At 40.8% G+C, this 23,943-nt stretch overlaps 1 protein-coding gene across 3 annotated transcripts in view; it reads right to left on the bottom strand.

The window, feature by feature from the left end:
• THSD4 (thrombospondin type 1 domain containing 4) overlaps window positions 1-23,943 on the bottom strand; it is a 621,627-nt gene that overhangs the window by 116,720 nt on the left and 480,964 nt on the right. For all 3 annotated transcript variants that reach the window (XM_073303716.1, XM_073303717.2, XM_073303719.1), the window contains one exon: window positions 15,913-16,117. In XM_073303716.1, the coding sequence (XP_073159817.1) occupies window positions 15,913-16,117 (205 nt within the window). The remainder of the gene's footprint in view (window positions 1-15,912; window positions 16,118-23,943) is intronic.

The following is a 23,943-nucleotide window of genomic DNA, read 5'->3' as shown; positions in this document are numbered from 1 at the left end:
GGAGGGAACGGGGCTTGACGATATGTACCCAGAACCACCTGCGACAATGTTTTAGCCCCATCAGGCATTGGGATCTCAACCCAGAATTCCAATGGGCAGCGGAGACTGCAGGAACTGTGGGATAGCCACCCACAGTGCAACACTCCAGAAGTCGATGCTTGCCTCAGTACTGCGGAAGCACTCTGCCGAGTTAATGCACTTAATGCACTTAGAGCATTTTCTGTGGGGACACACACACTCGAATATATAAAACCGATTTCTAAAAAACCGACTTCTATAATTTCGACCTAATTTCGTAGTGTAGACATACCCTGAGTGGCTTGTGAAAACACTATTCATGTGTGCTGTATGGCTGTAGTGGGCAGGCTGCAGGCCCCACACGACCCAGGAGGGTAATCTGCTAGCGGGCTGCCAGACAGTTTTTTATATTAGCACGGCCACCCGCAGCTCCCAGTGGCTGTGGTTCACCATTTCCAGCCAATGGGAGCAGCAGGAAGCGGCATGGGCTGCAGGGACGTGCTGGCCGCCGCTTCCTGCAGCTCCCATTAGCCAGGAATGGTGAACTGCGACCACTGGGAGCTGCAGGCAGCTGTGCAAATGTAAACAAACTGTCTGGGGGCCCACCAGCGGATTACCCTGATGGGCCACGTGTGGCCTGTGTGCCGCAGGTTGCCCACCACTGCTGTATGGTCTAGACAGCATAGTCCACGGTTTTGTTGCTTTCCTAATGCTTGGCACAGAAGGATTCAGTCAGAAAGAAGCTATTGAGTATGTTATTTGTACATGCAGCACTTGAAAGAACACCAGCACTAGAGGCAATCCAGGAGTTCATCACCATAAGCTGGGGCAGTTTTTCCATTTCCATTTTAGTTAAGGTGCAGAGGCTACTCACTTGGGTCATATTAAATTATAAACATGTTAAAGGTGAGAATCACCCCTTTCCACAAACCAGTACATGGAAGAGAGCCTTGAGGAGAAAAATTCTATAGGGACGGGTCCCCCTTGCAGAGTTTTCTCCAAAACCATCCTTTGGGGGAAGGCTCTGGAGTAGGCAGTGGAATACCCCCACAAACACTGCATATATTAGGGGAAGGTTGGAATGCCTCTGCACTTGCTCTGAAGCACCCTGACTCCTTGTCTGGCTCCCCTGGAGCCGAACTAAATGGACACTGTGATTAATTGCTGTTCCTAGATTCCGCTTGGAGAAGGCATAATAGAAAAATTAATGCAGCTTGACTGATGTCCTGTATGGGAAGATAACATGTGTCCTGCCTCAACCACATGTGGACGCCTGGTCCTGCAGACTGGCAGGTAAGAGGTGTTATGGAGGAGACTGACTCCCATCCTGCACCAGAAGGGGATGATGTGTGCAGAAAGGGAACCCCTTTCTTGGTCTTGAGTTGCATTAATCAAGATTGGATATGGCAAGAAAAAGTGTTAGGTAAGATCAACAAAAAAATCGGAGCAGACTATTAATTTGGAAGCCAGGTGACCTGTGACCGATTCACTTGAAGGAAAAAACAACCGCCCAAAAGCTTTGGACTATGAACCTATGAGTGAATGATGTTGTGACAGAAATTCAATAGTTAACCTGAAAGATCTGCCATTTATTGAAGGACTCTTATATAAAAGTTACGGCTGAACATCTGCAGGCAGATTACAGATTTAAACATTGTTGCCTCAGTTCCTGTCAAGCAATTTATAAGACAAATGATGGGCTGCTTATTTTGCCAATAAACATATATCACTTCCAAGAATTTTCCCAAACTCTTATGTTGCTTTGCATATAAATGCTCTCATGTTTTGGGTAGAGTCCTACATACTCATCAGCACAACAGATGTGTTTACCTGATATGATTACTAGCTTTCTTTTTAATTCTGCTGGCAAAAGACAGAGAAAAAAATCCCAATTTTTCAAATGTTTAATAAACCAAGAATTTCAATTTGGTTGGAATCCATATACAGGAAAAGCTTTGTTACCCGGCATGTTGGACGAATGGGGGGGTGCCAGTTAGTCAAAAATACGGGTTAAATAAGAGTTAAACTTACCAATGGAGGGTGGGAGTTTGGGTGCGGGAGGGGGTCAGGGCTGGGGGTTGGGACATGGGAGGGGCTACGGGGTGCAGGCTCTTAGAGGAAGTATAGGTGCGGGAGGGGGCTTGGGGCAGAGGGTTGGGGTGCAGGAGGGGTTTCGGTGTGCCAGATCTGGGCGGTGCTCACCTCAGGCGGCTCCCTGCAAGCGGCGACATGACCCTGCTGCTCATGCTCAGATACCTGTCCCTAGATGGAGGTAGAGCCAGGTGGAGCCAGCGCTCGGGTGGGGTGGGGCGAGTGCACGGGGCCCCCGTGGCCATTCTGCTGCCTCAGTGCAACAGAGACATGTCACCTGCTGGCCCCATGCCAACTGGACTTTTAATGGTGATATCAGAAATGCTGGTTTATAGAGCTTTATGGTTGGTAAAGTGCTGGATAACACAGCTTTTACTGTATTGAGAAACAAATTATTATTCTATAAATAGATAAAATAGCCAAACAAACCACAGTTTCTTGTTTATCTACACATACCTGAAGAAGATTTTACTACAGTATCTCAGAGGCGGAGACAGATACATAACACAAGTAAGATCAAGGCATTTAAAGTCATGGTGATGCTGAAGTTGCACCATAGTTACAATTTTTCATATATACACATATATAAATTCATAATGACATTCTAATGTATATACATATTTCATCATAACCATCAAGTTCCAGACATTACAAGCTTTCATAAAAGAGCTTACTGATAGATTTTACAGTACAACAAAACAGTATGCAATTTGTTGGTTTAACTTTATTTTGGGGATTTAACCCTTCTGTTTTCCCTTTTGGGTGTCTGGACCTTGATGACAAATACCCATGCTTCTTACAGGCAGACTGGGATTGTGAGGTTCCTAGATACCCAAAGTTTTCTGAAGCATGTAGGCCCACCTCTAATTAGCCCCTTTGCCCAGTACCATCAGAAACAGAACATTCTCTACATAACTCTGGGCAGAGCTTTTCACTTGTGAATTGATGAGAGGAATTTGCTATAGATACCACCCAAAGGATAGTTCTTTTAATTCTTCTCATCTAGGAGCAGAGCCGCAAGTGTGGGGCCAGGAGTGGGGTGGGCCCCATCAGTGGAAGCCTGCGAGCAGGGGTTGGGGCCAGGCACCGAGTCCCGGGAATGGGGCCAGCAGATGGGGAGCGGGGCCGGCGGTGGGGACCTGAGCCCCATGTGAGGTGAGGGGTTGGAGAGCAGAGGGCTGGGCCAGGGCATAGGCACAGGAAGCACCCCCAGGTTTTGCTCTGAATCAGCGGCTGGGGAGCGGGGCCAGCAGCCCTGCATAAAACCGGGGGTGCTGTAGAACCCCCGCACTACTACTTCCCGCGCCTATGTACAAAATAATATCTTATAACCAGCTTGTCACGTCCCTTGGGGTAGAGAAGAGACTGAATGTGGTTACAGTAAATACAAAGGGGCATCTTCACTAAGGCTGCTGGACGCAGAAAGGTCTTAAGATCTTTAGCTCCCAGATTGACACAGGGTGTGCTGCTTAATGTCACTACACAAGGTCTCTCCAAGTGCCAGCCTAGACTAACCTGACATGGAAGGTACTGACTATACTACATAGCTGTTTCCAGACAGGTGGACAGCAGTACAAGAAACTGTAATTCTAGATTACAGGACTAATCAGATTACCACACATATAGGATGTCTAGCCACTCCATGCTGGACCTGTTGAAAAGGACATTATAACAGCAGAAGGAAGGGCTGTGTAAACAGCACTACCAATAACAAACTTTAATCGCAAGAAAAATATGGATGAGGATTTTTCCACAACAACACAGACAGCCAACACCTTATCCTCACTATGTTTCTTTAGATGGAGAGAACCCAAACTTGTACTGACAGCAACATGATTACATAAGGAAAAATCCAAGTCCAGACTGACCCTAAGATTCCTGACAAATTATGCTGCCAAAATTTCTGTCTTGTCAAAGTGTATGTCAGGGAATCAAACTCCTCTTCATCACTCTCTTGTGTTCATCAAATGCAACTTGGCAGCCTGATTGCCTGTGTTAAAGCCGAAATGATTATAAACCATGCAAGACTGACTCTCAGAAGACGGTAAGGGGACTGTTTGCCAGGTGTGATTTCACACATAAAAGTACCCTCCCCAAAACAGCAGAAGGACATTTTCAGCTTGTAAAATTCAGCTATTAAAGAGTAATAGAACTAAGAGGTCCAAAACAGGATCAGATATTTAGGCTGAGGTCCAGCAGAGAAAGACAACTAAACTAACACCATCAGTCTAAACAAAGATTTTGCCAGAATTAATTAGTACATCATTTTACTTACTTCTTGATTTATAAAATGAACCCATTCCAAGTCTCAAGGCAATGAACATAATTTAAATGTCAATCCCAACAAAAGCTAACAACCATCAGTATTACACCAACTCTCATATCATGGAGAGGAAAACTCCTTAAGATTATTTGTTAACACAGCAAAGATCAGACTCAGCTTCTCTGGCAAAACCACAATTAAGGAAGGGACCTTTCCTGCACAATCTGGTATCTCTCAGTTCAGCACAAGGCTAACTATGGTCTTAAATTCCATTTTCTGGAGGGATGTGTCTTCATTCATCACATAAACGTATGCTATCTCCATACTATGGATGACCCAACTGAAAGACAGATTCCAACTGGCCATAACAAATTTATTAACCTAGGTAAGCATGGATCTATTTTCTTACTTAAAAATGGCAATTTGAAAAATCAGGTGAAATATCTGACCTAGCTTTTCTTTATACAGCTCTTTAAGCACCTCTCAAAAAATCCAGTTCTAGTTCTTATTTGAGTCCTGTATTAGTAGCCCTGTACGGGAAAGCTTGTCTAAATTTTCCTTGAGCAAGAATCCATTCATTGATTAACTTTGTACCATCCTATTTCCTAAACTCTTTGAAGCCTGTATGTATTCACTGATAAATCTTCACATAAAACTAACCCTATGCCAACCCTAACTCTCTGCTCTAGTTAATACCTCAGAAAATTTAAAGACATTGCACAGTTTTTGTCTTTATTAATTCTTTTAATCAAATACCTATCTTGTACAGCGATTTTTCTGGTCATATTCTAGCCTTGGTAAAATGTTTGCACCTTTTTCTACCCTGAGATATTTAATTATGGCTCTAATAATCAACCAATGCCAGAAGAGTAGGAATGGAAAGAAACCAAGGATTTTCTCTGAGCCTTCATTCATTTTTAGCGCAGATCTAGATTCAACCCTTCTAAGGTGGTCAAATGTTGATTTAACTTTTTTACTCAATTTTATGTTGTATTTTCAAATCCACGTTCTAGCCGGAACTAGAAACAAAATGCAACAAGAAACACTGTTTCCCACAGCATTTCAGTTGGGACCTGTGCCAGAAGTGTTGCAGAAAGTCTGTTCTTATCGGCCTAGCAGCCCAGCTGTGCAGACTCAGGTGGTAAGGATAGTTCAGCTAAGCTGTGCTTAGGAACCCAAGGCCAAATTCTACTCTCATTTAAACTGATGAAAACTTAAATAACTCTTCAACAGTTTTCAGCATTTATCAAACTCAGATGAATTACCCTAGATTCCTACTTATGTAACTGAAAACATAATTTGACCCCAGAACTTCTGGATACTTCTGGAAACTGAATCCAAACTCCAACCTTTTTGAGCTTTTGAAAAACTGCACTGGAGGGCATCATTTTCAGGAATCCAGCCCTGCAGCTTTCAAAACCTGGTTTACTCAATGTCTGGATTCTCAATTAAAACTAGAAGATCATTTCCATAACCCAATGCATCTCTTAGAAGGAGAAAGTGAAGGAAGAATTTGATTGAATACCTCCACTGGAAGAGGAAGAGATTTGTGATTTCACATTCACTGTGTTACACTGACACAAATGAAGTTTTCACTTTACAGCAAGCGGATGCAAGTCAAGCAACTGCTACAAAATACTGCGAACACCCATCCAACAGCTGTTTTCAGGTTTTGGCTGTCGCTCTCTACTAGAGCACATTAGAAATTCCATCCTTTATACAAACAGGTGTGAATGCTTTGGCATTTTCATAAGTACATGAAACATTTTTTAAAATAGATTATTTTATTTTAATTTTTCTGTGAGAAACAAATGCCTATAGTGTAGAGCAGGCATATGAGGTATCTATTAGATGGTTACCTTAAAGGGAACAAGACAATAAATAAATGCTTCAGAAGTTTTCAAAATTAAAATGAAATAGAATGCATTTTATTTAGCTGTAGTATAAACCTAAAAGCTTGCTGGGATTGAAAAAATCTTTGTAAATGAGTTGAAGAGATCTGAAAAATTTCAAAGTGAAAGGAAAACATGACAAACACTATGGGAAAAGAATCAGTTGCAAAAACGAGTTCAATGGCCAAAAAAAAGTAAATAACCAAAAGTTATCAAGTAACATTAATACATGGTCTAGATAATACTTAATCCTGCCATGATTGCAGGGGACTGGACTAGATGACCTCGCAAGGTCCCTTCCAGTCCTATGATTCTCTTACAAATGTTTTGCTTTTAAACTACATCTGTTGCCAACAAAGAGTTCTCTTCCTTAAAAACAATATTATACCGGTGGTCACAATGTAATATTAGCATACAAATGCCTATCACTGTGCTCTTTTATCACATTTTAGTGATATTAAAGCAAATCCTAGAATTAATTTTGCATAGAGGCTTTAATTGTAACTGCCTGTGTTCAGATGCTTATAATTTTCTCAGAAATTCTCCTTTTGATCTGAGTTCCTATGCTTAGTTTCAGCCTATATGTGAATACATTTCTTTACATCTTTATTTTCTATATAATTTCACCAAGAGCTCCTCATTCTGAGGATGAGAAAAGATCAGTCCAGTGGAGCTGGATTAGCGGGCAGAATGGGTAGATGATGGTTTAGGACAACCTGGATATCATCACTGCATCTGTTATATGCAATATATGCATTATGATGAATGCCCCATACACATACACCTCTCTCACACATACATTGATCTATAACCAAATAGACTCTATGAATCTTATATATGGTAGAAATCACAGCAGTCAAAGTTTCCCAGGGAATTTCACAAACCATAGCTGTATTCACAGAGCTTTGAATTGTGCTGTGCATTGTGAAAACAAAATAAAAATTGTTGGGGATTTTCCCCACAATGAAATTGGAAGAATCATTAGTGATTCACCTATGGCTCTCACTAGCAATCTGGGACTCTCATTGAGGTCAACTATGAGCAGAATACTGTTACATATGAGTTCACTATAAGCAGATCCCTTTGTGCACATCAAACTTGGTTAAATGTTTGGGGGCGGGGGGGAGAGATAGCTCAGTGGTTTGAGCATTGGCCGACTAAACCCAGGGTTATGAGTTCAATCCTTGAGGGGGCCATTTAGGGATCTGGGGCAAAAATTGGGGATTGGTCCTGCTTTGAGCAGGGGGTTGGACTAGATGACCTCCTGAGGTCCCTTCCAACCCTGATATTCTATGATCATATAATAGACGTGACTTTCTATGATCATATAATAAATAAATTCTCATCCTCTGGCATGAGACTAAGCACAAGCAGTATCAGACCTAAAGAAAGTTGTTTCAGATGTGGATAGAAGTCACGATAGTGTCAAAAATAGGATTTAGAATCAATGTGTGTTTCACCCTTAACAATGGATCCATGACCATAATGAAATCTTCCTCTAGATCCCCTTCCTTCTAGTTAACACTGGATCAAGCTCCTGGTGCTTAGTTGTGCCCTTAGTTGTGACGTTGAGAACTTAGATCACGGTACTGACTTCCTTCTTTATTTTCTGGCTCAAACTATTCATACCTCCTAATTCCAAGCCCACCATCGCCAGATTAGCTGTGTTGCACCTGTTCCGTATATCACACAACAAACCATTAACCTTGGCCTCTGTAATACAATTATAATTCTCAACAGCAACCAAATATATCTGCTCTCTAGATTCTGATTTTAAATATATTAACTGAATAAAAATGAACCTAGTTAACATAACACAATCAGTCAGTCAGCTAGCCACAAATTACCTTGACATTTTAGAATCTAGATGATTAAGTGTGATAAAGGAGTGCCTTTAACAATGTTTATCTTCAAACTCCTCTGTCAATGGTTTAAAATACCTAATTCATTTATTTGCTGTAGATGTACATTGGTTTAAAAATGTTATTTCAAGCTCCAGGGCTGCTGACAATGTTTCTCATGAGACATTATGTTGGAAATGTTCTCTCTGCTGCTGGGAATATTGAATCAAAATATTTTTCACGGAATCTTCTCTCAGTTTCTTTGGCTTCATCCAATCTCATTTTCACAACACAAATTTCTTAAATCCACTTAAACATTCAGACATACTAAGCAATATGTCCAGTTCAAAAGGACACTAGCTATTTCCCCCAGACTTTGTTTTAAAAAAATCTTGATTTGAACCTCCAGATTCTTGTTTAAACACACATACTGTCTATTTTGTATTTATTAGAGGAAATAAACCTTCCATTTCCTCACTAAAAAGTCTAAATGTGGTTGTGTTGTATGCTAAGCAAAATTGACATTAATGCTTATGTTCCACATATCTCTTAATGGCTGTAAAGATGAATCATTCCAGGAAGAACAGAGAGGTTAAGTGGCTTGTCCAAAATCTTCTCTGCACTAGTTTCTGTCCATAAAATGTCACACTGTTGCTAATACTGGTAATCACTCTGTTTGGTACTAAGTGCTTGTAGGTCTGGATGCTAAGGTTTTCTGAGTCCAGAATGGGAGTTTTTTCTGGAGACATATGATTGTTCAGATTATCAGACCATTAGATAGGTTTAATATACTTTTATCACTAATGGCTTTTTGGCCATTACATCCTTCACAGACTATAATAAGCCAACTTTTGATACTTAATGCTGAACATTCTTTCCCCAAGATTTCTATTTGTTGAGAGGCAATGAATAACAAAATCAATCAGCTCCTTCAAATTAGGTCTTAAAGACATCCGGTAAAATAGCCACTTTCACAATAACAGTGTCAGATTGATATTATGCAGCTTTTAAATTATTTATCTACTCTAAATCGTAATCCCCAGGATGTTAAAATATTTACATTCAAACACAACATTTTGCTGCTCAGGTAGAACTGTAAGACCAACAGAGGTCAATAGTACAAATCCTGGTCCCAGCTAAGTCCATTGCAAAATTTCCATTAGTTTCAATGGATCATAATTTTACCATTGGGATAAAAAAATAGACCTTCATCCCTTTTCTATGCACAGCTGGGCATGTCGCAGAACTGCTGCTCCAGATGAAGAATTTTAGTGTGAGCAACTGCTCTGTTGCATCAGATGTCTACCTGACAAGCCTGTCAGACATTATACATTATTGAGAACCACCTTCAAAAGAAAGTGCAAATTATTTGCAAATTATTACATGTGGAGTTCAGACTGCATTGAGATGAGCCTAAACCTAAGGTAGTAGGTAGGTAAGTAATCTGAATTGTAACTCATTTCCAAATTAAACTGCTGAGACGAAAATAAGTGAGTTGGTAAATATGCTTATTACTACTTAATGTTTAGAATAAGTAGCACCCAAGATGTTTGAAAGTGATGTCACGTGAAATGAAATCAGAAGCAAGACGATCTGGAAATTTAGAATGTAAATCACTAGGAAAGTTTTGAGGTGTTTTGAAGGATATGTAGATAATAGAGTTATACTTGAGACCATTTAAGTAACATAAACAAAGCTGAAAAAACTATGAACACTGTCCAAGGATATTATGGAGATCTCTTCTGATATGTCAAATTTAAAGACATGAGGTAACCTGTGTTTAAATACTTAACTTTTGAACCAGTCTGTCCTGATCTTATGATATTTACTGCATGTCTTCTTTTAATTTGAATTTTCTGAATACCTGGATAATATCACATGTTCTGGAAACACTACAAACCCTGTTCAGAACACTAGGGTTTTGTTCTAAAGATAACATTTATTATTGTTTTACAGTATAAGCAACTTAAATATCATTATCCCCTAATCACTGTCTCTTTCATGTAGATGTTAACCTGAACAAATTGCTGAGGAAACTACACCTAGAACTAGCAAGAATGAACAAGTTACCCTCTTTAAATATTGCTGTCAAAGCCATTCTGCTTAACACACTCTGGGCTCCCAATTACACTAAAGCCTATTATAGTTGCTAGTGATGGGTCAACTTCAAAAGGTTTGCAATTCTAGTTTGGAGAAGCATACAAATGTTTAGACGTTTGTATGAATTTTAGCTGAATTTGAATCTCTTTGGTCAAGAAATCCAACTTGAAACCCCACAGATGATCTCTTCTACCATGTCTAGTACTTCCTGGTTTCAGCCGAGCAGGAAATACTGTATTGTGAGAACATGTTTTTCCTCACTGCATTTGGGGTTTCTGTCATAGACAAAATTGTGAAGTGTAGAAGTGTGATAAATTTGGTGCTGTGCAAAAACTGTGTAATCAAACCACATGGAGCATAGATGGTCTCCATGTTTTGTTACAAACTGAAAACTCAGCACAGGTTCCCAGGGTTTTTGCTGAAGCATGTGAACCTTTTTAATGATCCGGTGCTGATTCATGATTCTGCACTGAAAGAAAACACACGCAACTTGCATATTGTGTGACAAAAAACTAAGGACCCAATTCTACCTTCTTTACATCAAGTAGTACTTTACTCCAAAAGCAGTCATGTTGACTTTGTGGGATCATTTATGTAGTAAATTCCTGTTTGGTGTGAGCAAAGGTGGCAGAATTAGATCCTTAAGCCACAGTTCAGCAAAGCAATTAAGTACATGCTTAAATGCTTTGTTGAATTGGGACCCTGGTGGGAACCCTGAACTCTGGCATGTTTAGATTCAAGGTTTCTATTCATCCCACTAAATGTAGGGAAGTTTGCAAATACCAGATCTGAGTCTGGGTTTTGAACAGCTCAGTTGAGATTCAATGTTATGGTTCAAGTCCTTCTCTATCAAAAACTGCTAGACTGCCCAGATTTTGAACACAAAGCTGGTTGCAGGAGTTCTGTTGTCTTCCACCTATGGGGAAATGTCTGCCTTTAGTCCCCCATTTCACTTCACAATCAACTATCAATGAACATTTTGCTAGCTGTCATATCCTGGTCCTCTAGTTCACCTTCTTTGCCTGTATGCTAAAGCAGGGCCTTGTTTAAAAGCTGATTTGCTTGATCATTAGTTGGCTGCAATTTGTGAAAACAGAGAAGTTAGCTGCGCCCTTACTGGATAAGCAGACAGGCTGGTAGTCTCATGGATGGAACCACTACCCCAAGAATCTTCACTGTCAGGGAGGCTAATTTGGTTAATTTAGCCATCTAAAATCCATACCATACTTAAAATGAACCATATGTGACAGTATAGAAAAAATATAATAATTGGTGGTGGCACAAACAAACCAGAGAGAGCTCTGGGAATGAGGAGAAGCATGGGAAACACACAGCTTGATATTTTCCCATACATGCCAAGAGTCCTGATTATTTTTAAGCAAAAATGTTACTATTTTTCTGCTCTGCGCATTCAAAGAATGTTCATGTGGCCCAGCACATTTCACTAGGGTTAAGGGGGTTTTTCTGCTGTTTTCAGATGCTGGCATGTACATCTGAAAGAAAAATTATCTGCAATTTCATGGTTTGACAGCTTTCATTATGTAATGACTTCCAGCAGTTTGCCCAGCAAACTGCATTTTCACCCATTTGATATAAGAATTCCACATTTTCTTCCAAACATACTGTATCTATGGACGTTGCTCATATAGAATAATTAATTCCCTTCATCACCAAATTAGTTCAAAGAGATGGACACAGCTCAAAATGTTCAGCGAGGAAACCAAAAACTCATGCTTATATACAGCTTATCAGAAAATTCTTTGATTGGGAAGTACCCAAGGTCAGAAATACTATGTCAATAGGCTCTCTTACAAGAGCTCCAGAATGTCTAGGTTTTAGTACGTCAGCAGAACCACAAGTCTGGTCTTTCTTGTATTAGTCTGAAAAATCACACTTTTGGCCAAAGGAAGAAATGCACAAGGACACATTACAATATATAGTCCTCTACTCCACCCCCGCAAAAGGACTCCTGTCTACACAGAAAGATTTCTGTAAAACTAGTCAAATTCCTTTCCACCTCTTGCTAGCAACTAGCAAGAAAAAGAAGTAGGAAGCGCAAAGGAAAGAGCAGAAAGGATAAGAAAATGGCAAGTGACAATGGGGATAATAATGTTTCCCTTCTTTCTGTTGGTTAGTAGTGGGAGAGACATTAGAAACAGATGATGTTAGGAGAGTTGTTAAATGGAATACTAGGGCCTGAAGCTTCTAATGCACTTGGACAATTCTAGGAGTGAGGGCTAAGGAGGACAGTGGTGAAGATTTTGAAAAAAAAATGGGGAGGGGAGGGTGGATAATCAGCTGAACATGAGATCATGCTGTGGCCAAAAGGTCAAATGCAATCCTTTGATGCATAAAGAGGGAAATCTCAAGTAGGAATAGAGAGGTTATTTTACTTCTGTATTTGGCACTAGTGTGACCGCTGCTGGAAATCTGTGGCCAGTTCTGGGGTCCACAATCCTAAAAGGATGTTGAAAAGGTTCCAGAGAACATCCACAGGAATGATTACAGGATTTGAAAACCAATTATTGTGGTAGACTCCAGCTCCAACTATTTAGCTTAACAAAGAGAATGTTAAAGGGTGATCTGATTACAGTCTCAGTATCTATATGTGGAACAAATATTTGACAATGGACTCATCAATCTAGCAGACAAAGGTATATTGTGATCCAATGGCTGAAAGTTGAAGCTAGACTAATTCAGACTGGAAATAAGCTGTAAATGTTTAACAGCGATGGTGGTTAACCATTGGAACAACTTACTAAGGGTCATGGTGGATTCTTCATCACTGACCATTTTTAAATCAAGATTAGATGTTTTCTAAAAGATCTGCTCGAGGAGTTATTTTTGGGAAGTTCCATGGCCTGTGTTATACAGGAGGCCAGACTAGAAGACCACAATGATCCCTTCTGATCTGGAATCTTTCAAAGCCCTCAGGCAGAGCTCCATTCTCATTAGTGTTTGCTGATGGCATTCATAATGGGTGCACCAAGATAACTGGATTTGCTTTAGGCAGTCTGGCATAAGTGGGTCTTTAAGAGGGACTTAAATGAGGACAGGCTTGGGCCTTGCAGATGAGCTGTGTGAGTCCATGCCACTCATAGGAAGATTGATATATAGGGAAAATAGGGGAAAACTCACAAATGGTGGACATGGCAGGTCTATGTTTGTAAAACAGGAAGTTCCACAACAGCCCCAATGCCAGGCATGATTCAGCTCTGAAAACGTACCTTCAGATGTCTGGTGTTACCTGATATTCCCAGATTCTCACTTCCTATTTAATTCTCATGGTATTTCTTCACATCTGAATGACACTACATTCTGTGGATGCCTTCCCAAAACAAACACACACACTCATACCCACCCACCCACTGAAATACTTGGTGCTGTGACTGTGATCAGGGTACCTTTTGCATTAAAAGGTCTGCGTGGTGTTTTTTAAGGAAATAGGAGAATCCTGTTTTCTACGGCTTTCAACTGACTAGCTGCCTGCCTTGCTGGAGACAATGGTCTCACTAACATTTTAGAGAAGATTTAGAAAGTGCTAAGTATATTTCCCACATTGGAACCAATGAACAGGGAAAGTCAAAGCAAGATCACATGAACAGGGCAATAGACACAAATCATGGGGTTTGTCCTGCCAGTATAACCAGTGGTTTAAGTAGAAATGATTTCTTGCTGGTACTGCACTCATGGGAGGGACACAAGGGAGGGCACATGACCTCTGCACGTGACCCTCCCTGTGACTCCTCCCCACCCTGCCCCCAGCCTGGGTCCTCCACCCTCTCCCCGGCCCCTCCAACACACACACACAGACACACACACTCTTACCTGTCTAAAATTTTACAACTGCATCTGTTAAACAGATAAAGTTGTAAAATGATGCTTTGGGCCCCTCGTGCTACCTGTACTTCCAGGTGTCATTGAGGATCCAGCAGTACCCCAATTTGAAAACTTCTTAAATGAAAGGATAGGAAGGACAATCACCCCACTTTCCCTTAATACAGTATCAGTGCCTCCCTTATGTCCAAACTAAGCTTCTGCCAGCTTGTCTTTATCTAAGTATTGCTCTCCACCAGTCACTAGGAAAGCAAAGATGCTGCACCATCTCGGTTTGATGGAAAAGAGGCGTAGAATTCTGTGCACCATGTGCATCTTGTTAGAACTACAGCCCAAATTGTTTTATTATTTTCCTCAGCATGGCATACACGAGGGGCAACCAAAATCAACCTGGCAGAACATGCATGAGAACTGTCTCTGGACAGATAAGCAATTGATCAAAATCACATTCTCTGATCTCTTGGAGCCAAATCCTGTTCTCATTGAGATCAGAAGGAGTTTTGCTATTGAGTTCAATGGGAACAGGCTTTGACATTTGGAGAGGAAAGAACAAAACCACTCACAAAAGAGCTATGTTGCTTATACCACAGGTATCAAAGGCGGCTGACTCATGTGAGAAAGTCAGCAGACATACATCTTTGTGCACTGCAAGGGAGAGATCAGCAATCAATGAGGCTAAAACAGTCTCTGTACCATATCCAACTCATAAGTCCATCTGCAAAGGATCAAGGAAATACGAAGGCTCCAGATTACCTTAAAGTCCTCAGTCCCTTGGTTAGAATGCTTCCATTAGTATATGTTCATAGTCCAGAGACTGGAGCAGTAAAGAGGCCACAGCAGGAAAGAGGCAAAACGGATATATTTCCAGGCCGGGCCTTTTAGCTTCTGCCAAGTGCCAAGTAAAGGGAAATCTGTTCTTACTGTGAAAGATGGAGTTTGGAGTCACATGGGCAAGTTACATGTCCATCACCCCCACCCATATTCTAGTTAGAACATTCACAAAAAGTCCATTAAGTGTAGACAGGCACTTTCCAGGGGCCATTGTGAGCTAAGTGTTCCTTAATGGGCCATTCAGCTTGACTTGTCCCTTCATGTGCTGGCTAAATCCCTTGTGGGCATTCCCACAGGTGCAAATGTGTAGCAAACAAAGCTAATATTCATAACTTCAGATACCAATCTTCACTTATAGTTCTCCCACCCACAAAGCTGGAAAGTTAGGCATTTGTTTTCCTTGTTTTGCTGCTCCAGTTCCAGTTAGCAAAATGCATGTTAGCCTAGTTTGGCTGCAAAGACGACTTCTGTGTACACTGGGGACAACACCTGATACCTGTCAGGCTGCAGACGCGGGCTGACATCAGAATCCAAACATCCTCTGGTCAGTGCAAGCAGAGGCATTCCACTAATGATTTGGACTTGATATGATGCATGATGAATGTCATGGATAATTCAGACCAATGGGGAGAAACAGAATAAAAAACACTGTTTAAACATCTTCCTCCCCCCCTCTCCCGTCTTGAGGACTCATGACCAATTTAACAGCACAATACATATGCTAACAAACATAAACAAAGCCTTTGTTTAAGTTTGTTAGCATATGCATTTTGCTGTTAAAGCCATATAAAGAATGAGCAGAGCGCAGCTCTAAGTCTTTCCGGTACTCATACCCCCTAAAAATCTCTTGCAGGTACTGCGTACTGGAGAGTACCACCCTACTTGCACTATTCTCCCGTATAACCGAGAATTAGAAACAATGAGTTAGTATTCTCGTCAATTCTCTCACTTTGCTGAGAGTGCACTAACTGGGACAAACCTCCAGGCAAACTGCACCATCACACCAATCATGTTTTATCTCGAATGTAATACAACTTACCCAAGTAGTTGTTGCTCTTGGACATCTCAGTAATGTTGATTTTAATAGCCCCTTCAGGAATTTCTACTATTTTGTGGTAGCCAAGATTTGTTAGCGTGTGTTTGAAAACACCAGAGACCACCTTGCAACCAGTGTTGTCCCCTCCACATATTCCGCATTTGTCAGCCACCTTGTCTGATCCCAGGTAGTCATCACAGCCAATGCTCTGCAAAAATCAAACCAACATTTTTTTCAGAGCTTACAAATACTGTCTCATGAATCCTTCAGAATATTAATCAACATAGGATATGTGACTTTTGCAGAATATAAAGACTTCAGAGATTCAGTGAATTGGCATTTTGGATTGTTTCATTTCTTTGCTTTTCCACACACTAAATGTAATAAAATACCCAAGTCGCAGAATAGACATTGAGATACTCTGTGGCTGGAATTTTCAAGTGAGCTTAAGGGTGTTGCAGCACTTAATCTTGCCATGCTTTGATCAGAGGGACTCTCATTCTCATCAATGTAAAATCAAATTTACTAAAATATGGGCACTGCTGTGACACAGAGCACTTGACCTACTGAACATCAGCAAACAATGAGTTAACTCTAAGCTTAGGTGAACAGAGTGGCAGGTGAACAGGGTGGCATAATGTAGGAAGACTAGGGACTTTAATCTCCAACAGATACTCAGTGGAAAGCCAAGGAGCCCTATAGAAGCAGCTACAATGGCTGGTTGTCAAAGGTGGGACTAAGCAGTAGTTTAAAGACAAAGAGGTTACTTACCTGTAACTGGAGGTTCTTCGAGATGTGTGGCCCTTATCTGTATTCTACTGAGGGTTTACGCATGCACCAAGTGTCTGAAGCTGGAGAATTTCAAAGTAGGAGTGTCCGTTGGTCTATGCAGGCACCTTTGCTTCACCTCATGGTTTAGTCCAAGGTGATAAAGTGCGGGGAGGACTGACCATATCTCCAGTTCCTTCCCCACTGCAAATCCAACAGATCCGCAGCAGAGCGGGAGGTGGAATACAGATAGGGACCACACATCTCGAAAAACCTCCAGTTACAGATAAGTAATCTCCTCTTCTTCTTCGAGTGATGGTCCCTACTGCATTCCACTGAGGGTGATTAACAAGCAGTACCTAATTCAGAGGGTGCGAAGCTGAAGATGGAACAGTTGAGCGGAGGACAGTCATGCCGAATGAGGCATCTGTCACAAAGTTCTGCACCAAGGCATAATATGTAGTGAAGGTATGTACTGAACTCCACATGGCCGCCCTACATATGTCCCTAAGCAGCATATCATGGAGGGTGACCATGATGGACAACTGGGCTCTCATGGAATGGGCCCTCAGTCCAACAACTGATAGACCAGTGTAATGCATCCAGAAATCCATTTGGAGATTCTCTATGTGGAAATTGCTTGCCCCTTAACTCTCCGCTATTGAGATAAATAATTCTAGGAGACTTTCCGATCAATTTTGTCCTCTGAGGTAGATGGCCAAGGCCCAGTGCACCCGAGGGAATGAAGTCATCACTCCTCTTCCAAGCCATTAGGCTTGGGGAAGAAAGCAGATACGTGGATGGGTTGACTGAGATGAAACTGAAAGACAAACTTTGGTAGAAACTTAAGATGTAGGTGCAGGGAGACTTTGTCTTTATGGAAAGTGGTGAAAGGAGGGGATCTGCCATCATGGCACCAAGTTCTCCTACCCTTCTCACTGAAGTGGTAGCCACAAGGAAGGTGACTTTCATGAACAGAAGGAACACAGAGCATGAAGCCAGCAGCTCAAAGGGTTGTTTCATCAGTGCCGATAGAATGAGGTTGAGGTCCCACTGGGGAGCAATAGGTTGTATAGGTGATATGTTCTCAGAAGGCCTTTCCAAAACTAGTTGTCAACGGATGTGTAAATACAGAGTGTTCTTCCATGGGAGAGTGGATCTTGAGAGGGGCAAGCCCTTTAAGAACAGGAAGTTATCCAAATGAAGTGGAATCTTCATGTCCTCTGGGGAAAGCCTTTTTTGCTGGGCGTAGGAGGCAATGCATTTCCACATGATCCAGTAGGAACACCTAATGGACTCTTTCCTACTGTTCAATAGCATGCCTTTCACTTCCAATGAACACTCTTCTTCTAGAGAAGATGCCAATCCAAGTACCATGCTCTGAGGTGAAGCATCTTTGTATCGGAATGTCTGATCCTGCTGTTGTGGTGCATTAGCAGCTCCGAGAAAGTGGGAATGGGAAGTGGGGGACGGACTGACATGCAGAGAAGGTTATCGGCTCTCTAGTGGTCTCAGAAATATCTTTTCTGAGACAGTTGTATGTGCAAAGATGAAGGCAGGCCTGGAGGACAGAATCGTTGGGTCTTCTGGTGCTTGCATGATGGTTCATATGGTTTTTGGTGGAAGAACTGGGAAGTCCTGAACCATTGTGCAGATGAGCTGATGGTAGAATTTCTGCTGGGGTGCAGGTGTGTAGATACACATTGATTGAAGTATGGCTCAAATTCTGGAGGGTGTGGAACTCATGAAGGCGCATTGCCCTTCTTCGGTTTGGAAGAAAATTTACTGCCATGCTTATGCGCATGCTTCCTCATCTCCCACCTAGGCCCCAGCATGGGGTCTGTAGTGGTGGTATCGCTGGAGGTGGACTCGCTCGCCAGAGCCAGAGGCACATACCTGGCTGTCTCAGGCCAATATACAGGGGGCAGTTCCCCGGCTTGGATACGATTGAGGCCATATGGTGACTTCCATGAGGTGCTTCTTAAGGCAGAGAGCCTTCTCGGGTATGGCTTGGGAAGGACTGGCAGATACTGCACCTGAATGAAATGTGGGCTTTTCCCAAGCAGTTGAGGCAGTGTTGATGTTAGTTACTGATCGAGAAGGAACGGGGACAGGAGGCGCAGATTTTAAATCCTGGCATCTTTGGCATAGTCCAGTACCCACGCATGGGTACAGAGGGAGGGTGTAACCGGTAAACAGATTCCCCCAAAGTCTCAGTCCTATTCCAAATACTACTTAAAAAAGCTAAAACTATGTTAAAACAGTAAAAACAGCAAATACTACAACAAAAACTAACTATATACAGCTCTACTCTTTTTAAGGTGTGTCACACATGAGAGGACACTAGTAGCTCCAACTTTGACTCAGCAGCGGTAAGAAGGAACTGGAGACGTGGTCAGTCCGCCCTGCCCTTTATCACCTAGGATGAAACCATGAGGCAAAGCAAGGGTGCATGTGAGGATCACTGGACACTACTACTTTCAAATTCTCCGGTTCTGGACATGTGGTGCATATATGTAAACCCTCAATGGAATACGATAGGGACCAATCACTGAAGAACTTCTTGCAGCCCAAACTGGGATTTTTTGGTTTATATAGAAATCTTTTGTTTCTTTTCTTACAAATTTGATACTTTTAAGCCCAAAAAGAAGGACCAATGAGGCATCTCTCAAACAAACAAGTCTCTAAAAAGTCTCTAAATTGTGCTAGGAGACAAATCAACTTCCTGGCTGCTCCCAGTGATCCACGTGAGGGGCAGAAAAGTGGCCTAATGCCAACTTTGGCTCCCTCTCCAATATTCACCTGGTCCTGTACAATTCAGCCAGGTCCTAGATTTGGGCACGCAATCTCAAAGACAATCCATTTGTATTCCTAAAAGTAATGTAAATTTAAAGCAAGAAAATGCGTTCAGTACTTTCTTCAAACCAGAGAAAAATTCAGCAAGACTTGTATTTTACATGCATGCACTACATACATTTCCTCCTTATTTTCAAGCATTTTTATTTCTGTCCATAAAAAGTAGACTGAATGTATAGTCTCTCTCTGTAGAACATTACTCCTCATGAATGCTGATAGACAGTTCTCATTTCACCTATATAATAGGCCTGCTTTCAAAACGGTGTTTTAGAGACACACATACAAGGAAGAAATTTACAGTTCATATTATGACTCAAAAAATGTGTGACCTTATGGAGAAAGACAAACCAACCTGATTAAATATTACAGTAAAACAGCCTCTCAGACTTATGAGTTTTATCAGTTTGATTTAAATATTCTTTTAAAGTCAAAAGCACTCTTCCATTATTTTAAGTAGATTGCACAATACTTAGTGCAAAAAGCTGGTTAATGCCTGTTCCATATTCTCTCCTGCAAGTAAAGAGCCAAATGAAAAGGATACAGAAGGCTTTTCCAATAACCCATAAGAAAGGGCAGAGTCAGGAGCACTGGCATTGTTATGTTTCTTTCCAGATTCCAATCCTAATTCTTCTCCCTTGCTGTGAAAAATGTTCTAAACCACAAGCCAAATTCTGCTTAGTTCCAGTGAAAATATTGAAGCCCCTACATCTTTCTTTATGATTATCCAAAGAACACAAATTAAGCCATCTCACTCAACCCCGCCAGTATCATGTGGGGCTTGAAAATGATGCCTGTTTGTGGTCATGAAGCAAGAGGCTGAATCAAGGTCCAAAACTCTGTGTGTGTAGGAGGGTGGGTGGGTGGTGAGGGATAACTGACAACTGAAAAACTGTTATAACCTACCATTTTTAGCAAGATTGAATTGCCCTGTCATTCAGAAGAGAGTTTGTTTCTTGTTGGAAGTATTTGCTTTAACATCTTTCATTTACACTACATAGCATATACATAGCATTAGAAGGAAATCATGTACATATTTCATTTTTGCTTTTTACTTAAAATTTATTTTACTTGCTAATAACTTCATGCCTTTGGACAAATACAGAAATTACCACTGCATGTTGCTCCATCAAGATTTCAGACAAGCCTAGAGCAATCTGAAAAATGAAGTACTCTGAATTTAAGACTTCTGCTCCATAACTACAGATGATTAATTAAGTTCTAGCCTTTTCCCTATTAAGGATCTTTTGTTGAAAGGATTTACACTTTTTCCATTGTAAATTTATCTGAAAAGAAATGTGATGGTGCTTATCACCCTCTTAGGTTATCCAGTGACATGTAGGAACTGTTCCACTGCCAGTATGTCAATATATGGAGGAAACCCCTTCATGTATGAAATGTTGTATGATATGTATTGCTTGTATAAATGCACAGTGGTCTTCCAGACTAATATTCTGTCTTCTACGGATTAATGAAGTTTCCTTCATTCAAACAAGCAAAAGAGATATTTTACAGAATAAGTATTTTAGAAATACTTCAAGGGATTTTAAATTTTTAATTTTTAATTTTAATTTCTGCCTGTGAATGAAGGTGCCTTTGTACATAAGTACTGCACAAAGGTCTGAGAGACAGGCAAATGATAACTTCTTCATTTTAGAAACCCTCTAAAATTACCTAAAATATTTTAGTCATGTATAAAAAAATGTGTGCATAGCCCATATTTCCAGATATGGCAGTATAGCAAGTTTTGTGTCCCACTGGATCAGTGGGACTTTCTAACTGTGTAAAACACATATTTTTATTATTGAAGGGTCATGAGATATTAGATCTGACCCTATCACTGGTCCAGGACTAAATACGGCCTGTCCTGGGCCTTGGGCCAGAGTAATTTTGGACTGAAGGAGGAAACATTTTTCTGGCAAGTTGATTTTGAGTTTCTTTTTTAAAGGCAGCTGTTTGAAGCTGCTCAGAGGTTTGGAATGTTAGAAATAGTCCTGGTGGAGTTAGATTAATTAGTAGAGTGCTGTGGAAGCAGGGAAAGATGCATGATATCGAATGGAGCTCTCTACCACGTGTGACATAGTATGGCCCCTAAACACTTTTCTGAATCAGGATGTAATTATCTCTGTATAAACACACACACATGAATGAACAAACGAATGAGAGAAAATAAAATTAGGAAATAAAAAAAACGTAACAAGCCCAAAACAAATCTCAGTGTATCCAGCGTCCAGAATTAATGACTTAATGGCCCTGGATTTCAATGGCAGAAAGTTGACTGGAGAAGTCACAGCAGCATAATCCACAGAAGCTGCTCACACTGGCCTTTCTGCAGTGTGGCCTGAAGCCAAATTCTGCAGCCCAGAAAGTAGGTCGGGTTGGCTAGGACAGCAATGAATCAGCTAATATAACTTTTTGGTAGCATACAGTGAATGCACTTTGCTGATTAGTGATCAGCTAATGCACTCTTCCTGTGCTATAAAAAAGTCAATATTTTTCCTGAGAATTTTTGGAATTATGATTACATACATTTGAGTACCGGTTTGTTATTTCATTAGCAATTAAACAAATGTTTTAAAAAATCAAAACCCTCTTTAAACTTTCTTATTAAATTGTTTGCATTCCATATAACCACATACACCAGTCTGGATTGTTAACAGCAGATTCATGGGCACATATAAAGAAAGACATGTCTTGCCTGTGGAAGAATAATTTTTTCTCTTGCCATAACTTATCTTTTCTTATGACACTGCATTTGCAGCTGTTCTTTGGGTTCCAAACGGAAGGGGGGTAGTGAGCATGTGTCCCCTAAAATAATGTTTTAGTTCAAAAGACTTCTACTTTTTTGAACTGTACTAAAAGCCAAATATCTTTACTATTTTCAAATAATTTTTGCAATATGTTTTAAGAAAACTTTATAAGTTACAGGTTAGTACTAAAGAAGTTGTTCAAGAATTACACACAATTGCCAACATTAAGTTAAATGAAATCTCTGGGAAAAACAAAGGACAATCTGGATGAAATATTCAGTGGTGGACTTCACAGGGATTTAGGGCTGTATATACAATAGAATGGGGTTAGTGCCAGGCATTTAAAGAGATGAAGTGCTGATTCTTGAAATGGAAAGCAGATGTTACAATTTCAGTGCTAAATGAATGTACTAAACTAAAACCTATGTTGGTACAGTGGCATACACAATACAAAGTGCCAATGATTTGCCTTCTGTGCTCTAGCTATATTAGTTTATGAATGATAAAAAGAATGATGAGTTCCAATATGTTGCTAATGTCCACTTCTAAAACTGCCAGTATTTGCAGTGAAATGATTTAGAAGAAAACCGTCAGACAACTGATTTGGATACTGTGTGCTCCAGTGCCTAGCAGACTGTGGAGCAAAGCAGGTAGCTTCAAGTTATACTTAAATATAGTTGAAAAACTCCCGTGCCTATGCCAAAAAGGCAAAATGACAACTACACGTGTGCCACAAGTGGCTCAGCCACTAAAGAAATGGAGTGTGGTGCCACAAGCAACAAGATTCAAATATGACCGATGACCTGATTGTACATTGTAAATTATCTAGAAATCTCATTTACCACAAACGGATCAAAAGACCTGCAGGCTACTAATCTCAGCTGTGCAGAGCCTCTTTCGGGATCTGCATTCTCTGTTGTTCTGCATGCACAACATAACATCCGACTTCAGACAGGTAGCATCAACAGGGCCAGCCAAGGCCTTGAACTCTTCCTCTTGTAATAACGGTACAAAACTCAGCTGGGCTACTAGCATTGTTGGTGGTATTTATGTTAACGCAGCTACATCACCAGATATTGCCTTTATTCTTCTGTGTAATTTTAAGGCCACATCTCTCTCTGTTCTGATAAATGTTCAGTGTGAACCTAATAAGATGGTGCTTTGCAACATTATCCCCCACTCAGTCAGACATATTTTTTCAGATTTCTAGTCATTTATCTAAAGAATGGCCTTGCCAGCCCCTTTGTAGGTGAAATCAATTAAAATAATTGAACACTGGACACAATAAAAAGTGTTTTTGGTGGCTGACAGTTGACTCTTTAAAATTATAATTTGCAGCCATAGAAGAGAGATTTACTTTTTTCAACCTATTAGAAGTTAGCAGTGAATAAACCAAAAATGATCATTTTGAACCAAACATATTCTGATTCAGGCAACCTTTAGAATACTTAGTGACTAGAAATAAATAGGGCTGTGTACATTATCCAGTCTTATTGTGTGGAGTATGTGACTGGTAAGACCCCACTTCTGGGATGCCACCTAATGTGCTGGGGTCCCACTTAGCCCCCTGGCCCTGCCAGCCTGGGTTTCCCTTGCACTGGGTTGCTGTGCCAGGTTCTCAAACCCCTTTTCAGCATACACCCAGACAAGACCACACACTGCA

Source organism: Lepidochelys kempii, chromosome 10 (assembly GCF_965140285.1).
Source record: "Lepidochelys kempii isolate rLepKem1 chromosome 10, rLepKem1.hap1, whole genome shotgun sequence".
Lineage (NCBI taxonomy): Eukaryota > Metazoa > Chordata > Testudines > Cheloniidae > Lepidochelys > Lepidochelys kempii.
This window is presented reverse-complemented; position numbering and strand designations above follow the sequence as displayed.